Below are 5,944 nucleotides of genomic sequence, written 5' to 3'. Positions count from 1 at the left end.
GTTTTTTTTCTTATAAAAGACTAAATAAAACAAAAATATTGGTGGTAATTTTTGACTGTGTAACTTTACAAACGACAGCCCATAGTTTTTATTAGCTTTCTAGTAATAGTAGACTAGACTTGAGCCATGAGTCGTATGATAGACCTGATCAAAAGTACACAAATTTTAATTTAATTTTAAAGTGCCTGTGACATCATTTTTTTCAGTAAATATGAATGCCTTTTTGGAAAGACAACACTGATAACATAACACAAAATTAATTTTACTCTGTTGAGATGAACAGCTTTYAATATATTTGCATGTGAAGTAACAGGAAGTGACGTCAAAGGGGAATGTCTGCATGTAAACAGAGCGTTGCTACAAGGCTAACAACACAGACTGTAAAGAATCTTGTTTCTTTAGATTATTTTGAGTCACTGAAGAAGAGTCACAGTTCAATTAATGTAACAATAAAAAACGGAGTTTCATTTCTTAAAAAGTTCCCCTTTTATGTCACTTCCTGTTCCACTTTGACTGAGCCAAATTCGGAAGAAAATCTGTCCGTTATGTGTCAAAATAGGTAAAATCTTGTGTATTATGCCAAGTTTCTTAAATATAAAGATGCTTTCTTTGACTTTTTATATTTGAGTGAGATGCATGTCACAGGCACTTTAATGCTTATTCATTATATTGTCAGCTAAAACAGATTTTTTGTTTATAATTATAAAGTATTATACCTGTTTTGTTGTACTCAGTGTAAAACAACCTTCAGACCCTGATGAGATGATGATGTCACTAATTAGCCTCTTTAACGGGTCTGCAGAGAGATGCTAACTCTTGCAAACGTTTGCATCAAAACAGCGTTTCCTTAAAAGAGAAAGAAGCGTTTCTTCTCCAGCAGAGAAGCTAAAACCAGCCGAGTTAATCACCAACCAAACCTCTGATGTCTTTTAGGAAGAAGAATTAAAGTTAAGAGGAATTCACACAGGAGACATGAGTCGAACAAAGAAAGTTTTATTTTTTTAGTTTTGACTCCGTGGTCATCTTAAAACTGGCACTCAGTCCACATTTAGTCACGACTCTCTGCCACCGTTATGTTGAAGGTCATACGGTGAAAAGACTGGGAACCGCTGCTTCGCTGTGTGAGTGTGCGACGTCTGAGAGAGGGTAGCTGTAACCATGGTTACTCTGTGCAGATGCCATCTCATCGGGGGACGATGAGGACGATACAGAGCGATCGGAGGACACTGGGGCAGATGGAGAGCAGTTATGTGAGTATGAGAGAAAGCAACATAGGTTACGGGTCCAGGGAGGAGGAGGAGCCTCTTGTTTTGTGGGAGGAGTTTGTTTGACGTGATTGGTCGGATTGACTATTTAGGGTGGGGTTTGAAGAAGCTGGGCAGCTGGAGGGACGTCTAGCTCCTGGAGTGTTGCTGTGACTCCTTCACGCATGTTTGAGAAATCCTGGAATCTCCCGTGGTAGCCACGAGGAGCTGCCTAAATGTTTGCTGGTACAAAGCTCCGCCTATTTGTATAGAGCTCTGCCCATTTGTATATAGCTCCTCCCTGAGCTCAGCCTGCAGCCGAGCTCACACCCCACAGAGAACTCCTCCCCCAAAGCATTGTGAAGACAGGCTGAAGTGGGAGTGTCAGAAACGGTAGGAGGTTCTTAAAGAGACAGGTTATGATACTAAATCATTTTTTAGGAAAAACTCCGCCCACACCAAAGAACTCGAACAATTACGGTTAGGATAAACTCCGCCCACACTAAAGAACTTCATCAATCATGGTTAAGATAAACTCCGCCCACACTAAAGAACTTCATCAATTACGGTTAGGATAAACTCCGCCCACACTAAAGAACTTCATCAATCATGGTTAGGATAAACTCCGCCCACACTAAAGAACTTCATCAATCATGGTTAAGATAAACTCCGCCCACACTAAAGAACTTCATCAATCATGGTTAGGATAAACTCCGCCCACACTAAAGAACTTCATCAATCATGGTTAGGATAAACTCCGCCCATACTAAAGAACTTCATCAATCACTGAAAGGACAAACTCCACCCACAYTAAAGAACTTCATCAGTTACTGTTAGGATAAACTCCACCCACGCTACAGAACTTCATCAATTACGGTTAGGATAAACTCCGCCCACATTAAAGAACTTCATCAATTACGGTTAGGAAAAACTCCACCCACACCAAAGAACTCGAACAATTACGGTTAGGATAAACTCCGCCCACACCAAAGAACTCAAACAATTACGGTTAGGATAAACTCCACCCACACTTAAGAACTTCACCAATCACGGTTAAGATAAACTCCACCCACAAAGACAAGAAACTCCGCCTACGTCCTGCAGAGACCCTTACTTGAGTCGAGACAGGGGAATTCACCGCTTTAGTTAAGAACATAGCTGGAAGATTAAACAATTAACTTTTATAAAAAGCTTAAAAAGTCCCAAACTAAGAGGTTTAGAAAATTACGAGCTTTGCTTTAAGCTGTCAGGTAATAAACAGTTCCTGAACTGACTGATGGCCAAACAAAGCCTGATCCCTGAGTGAAATAATCCACTCAGCGATTATTATTAGGGCGGGACTAAAAGTGTAAAATCTTTAGGGATGGGGTGGAGGCAGCTGTTAGCAACAACAACAACACGTTACATCTAGCCCTCACCCAAATCTCTGCTATTTTTTTTCTTCTTTAATCTTCCTGCCCAGGCTTAAAAAAAAAAAAAACTAACTTCCAGGCTCGGCGCTCCGGGGAGGACAGGGATTCCTGACATTCTTTCAGATAGTGTCTCCCAGGTAGTCAGGCCTCAGGGAGCCAGCCAGTCAGTCAGCTGTGCACATCTATTATGAAAGATGGTCATCTGGACCCAGTTACCCACCTGGACCCAGTGTGTGTGTGTGTGTGTGTGTGTGTGTGTGTGTGTGTGTGAAACAGAAAGCTTGTCAGAGGTAGTAATGTGTTTATGCAGGGCTTCCACACCTTGTTAAAATTCTCCACACAAACTGCATCTCGCCGTGAGTTCTCCTCCTCCATGTTCAGCCTCGCTGTAATTGCCTGAAATCCATTAAATAAATAAAAAATAAATAAAAAAAGCGATGGGATGACTTAGTAAGAAGGTGGGAGGTGGAAAAAAACGAGGGAAAAGTCTTTCTGCTGGTAATAAGCTGTTTGGAAACAAAGAGAAAGCTGTTCTGGCAGTACAGTTGCAATTTTTACGCCGCGTGTGTTTCTGAAAACTCAAAACCGAGATTATTATCAAACAGGAGAAGGAGGGGGCAGTTGGATCAGAACCAAAGACCAGCAGCTCTCCATGCATGGGGTTGAGACTTGGCTGTGGGCCGAACGGACCGGAGCGAGGAGGACCCTGCTGCACGTAGGCGTGGACAGGAATGAGAGTGCAGCTCTCTCGCTGAGTCAGCGCTGCTGAAAAACACGTGAAGGTGACAGAAACGAGCTGCTGGGAGGAAAGATTTGTCCCACGTTGTTACCTGAGGAGACCGAAGCCTCAGGTGGACTTCAGGGTTCTCGTATACACTTCCTGTTTTTTCCCCCCTGTTATTTATACACTTTTTACACATCAACCACTTCAGGTGTTTACCTGTATTTTGACACTCAAAAATTCGTATTTTTCACAAAAAAAAATCTGTTTTCGGCTGCTCACATGTAGGGAGATGGGAGGAGTCATGGAGGAAGGGGTTGGTAAATTTATTTAGTAACTGTCTCAATTCATGCAGGTGACATCACTATCCTGCGCCGTAGGGTAGTGATGTCACTACCCTGCGCCGTAGGCTGTCCCAATTCGTAGGTGCCTGCACATGTGGCCGACGAACCCCCGAAAACATCTTTTTTTTAACGTCGTTCAGGCAGTTAACCTGAGACATAAAATAAAGTGGAAGCTGAGATCCATGAGATTGTCTGTTTACTGGAAATAGTGGGAAATCTGTGTAATTTACACATTTAGAAATGACTACATTTTAGCCCTGGGTAAAATTAGCAACAGCATTAGTATTAATGGTTACCTTATTTTGGGTTTAGCACCGGCAATGACTTTTAATCAAATCATTTCCCAACTTTCAGCTTAAACTGGTAAAAACAACACAGGGGTGGAGCCAGAGGGGGGTCGGGGTGGCAAGTGCCACCTCTGGAGCCTGATTGGCCACCTCCATGTGAGTGGGGATCTTTGATTTTGTATTTAAATTTAGATTTTGTTGAAGACTGTTTTCTGGTACTACCAAACTATATTTACTTTCAGCTGTGCATGTTTAAAAAATGGCTGAATTATAGCACTTTATAAAATGAGCATTAGTAGTTAGCTTATTTTGGGATTAGCTAACACAACAAATTTTATAACAAGTCTTTAAATGGTTGAATTTTAGCCTTTTAAAGTTAGATGTGGTGGCCATCTTGGATCATTAATTAGCTTAGATTTTGATTGTTTTTAGCTAGTTCTACACTTATATTCAGCTTTACATGTTTAAAATGGCTGAATTATAGCCCTTGTAAAAGTAAAAATAGTTATTAGCTTATTTTGAGATTAGCATTAGCATTGGAAATCAGGATGTGATCATTTTTAGCTACTGCACAACAAATTTAACAAGTGTTAAAATGGCTGAATTATAGCCCTTGTAAAAGTAAAAATAGTTATTAGCTTATTTTGAGATTAGCATTAGCATTGGAAATCAGGATGTGATCATTTTTAGCTACTGCACAACAAATTTAACAAGTGTTAAAATGGCTGAATTATAGCCTTTTAAAGTTAGCTGTGGCGGCCATCTTGAATTTTTGATTAGCATAATTTGATGAATATATTTTCAGCTACTTCTACACTAATCTTCAGCTTTATATGTCTAAAAATGAAAGAAATAATAAGATGAAACACGTTTTTTTGATCATTTGGAATTAGCTGTGGCGGCCATTTTGAATTTTCAAATAAATGGTCATTTTCTGTGTTTGTCCCCCCTAAAAAAACAAAACAAACCCAGTGGCACTCCTTGTAAAAAGCGTGTAGCTCCGCCCCAGACATGAGTTTATGATGGGGATGACGCTCGGTAGCCAGATGTACATTTTCTAACAACATCTGTTCAGTGGTTCATGAGATATTTTGCTAACAGAAAAAAGAAAACACACACGATAGCCATTTTTATGAACTTCCTGTCTTGTCAAAACCGAGTGTAAAAAAAACCCGTTGAGTTTCTGTGAACAGGAGTTAATTAATCAATGAATCGACTCCAGGACAGTGATGGATTTAACTTCCTGGAGGAACGTTTAGAGAAGAAAAAAAATCTTGACTCAGCGCCGGAGTTAGATAACCTCAGTTCACCCCAGGCCAGCTGAGGATAAACAGCCGTGAGTGAGTGGGGGGGTGGGGGTGGGGGGTCCGGATGCACAAGGCTTCGGGATGGGGTGGGCCGCAGCAGTTGGGCCAGCAGGAGTTTGGCTTCATCTGGGGAGAGAAGTTTGTTTTAAGCCCCGCCCCTTTTGGACAGAGAGCATGGGAACAGAGCTGCCCACCTTTTATGTCCAGACCCGATGGTCTGAGGGGGGGGCTGCCAGCTCGGGGTCAAAGGTTATTTAGCAGAGCAGACTGAGAGGAGGCACTAATTATCGTCAGATCACTTAACTTTTCACGAAGGAAGTGATGTTTACTCGCTTTACCGTCCAAGTATGCTCAACACGTCCGGTTCTGCGAGCCAAAGAAAACGACGAGAGGTGTTTCCGTTCGCGTGCAGATTGGACGGACTCGCCTCGGGCTGAATAATCTCCCGGGGGAACGTCGCTGCTCGAGTCGTTCGTAGCGTAATCTGCAGGTATTCCCTCGGCTGCTGTTCGCCTGCCAAGGAAAGAGGAAGTGATGGTGCGCAAGACCGTTTGGGTCGTCGTCTCTCTCTTCTCTCTTCCATCTGCTTAGGCAATCACAGCCCCAGGTGCAGGCAGAGAAAGGGGGGG

At 42.1% G+C, this 5,944-nt stretch overlaps 1 protein-coding gene across 1 annotated transcript in view; it reads left to right on the top strand.

The window, feature by feature from the left end:
• Positions 1–5,944, top strand: part of fgfr2 (fibroblast growth factor receptor 2) — a gene marked incomplete in the record, with an annotated part of 61,159 nt that overhangs the window by 17,284 nt on the left and 37,931 nt on the right. Inside the window, 1 exon segment of the mRNA XM_014021153.1 lies at positions 1,176–1,250. Within this exon segment, the coding sequence (XP_013876607.1) occupies positions 1,176–1,250 (75 nt within the window).

Source organism: Austrofundulus limnaeus, unplaced genomic scaffold, assembly GCF_001266775.1.
Source record: "Austrofundulus limnaeus strain Quisiro unplaced genomic scaffold, Austrofundulus_limnaeus-1.0 Scaffold280, whole genome shotgun sequence".
Classification (NCBI taxonomy): Eukaryota; Metazoa; Chordata; class Actinopteri; order Cyprinodontiformes; family Rivulidae; genus Austrofundulus; species Austrofundulus limnaeus.
The sequence above is the reverse complement of the archived record's forward strand: the minus strand, read 5'-3'. Positions and strand labels throughout refer to the sequence as shown.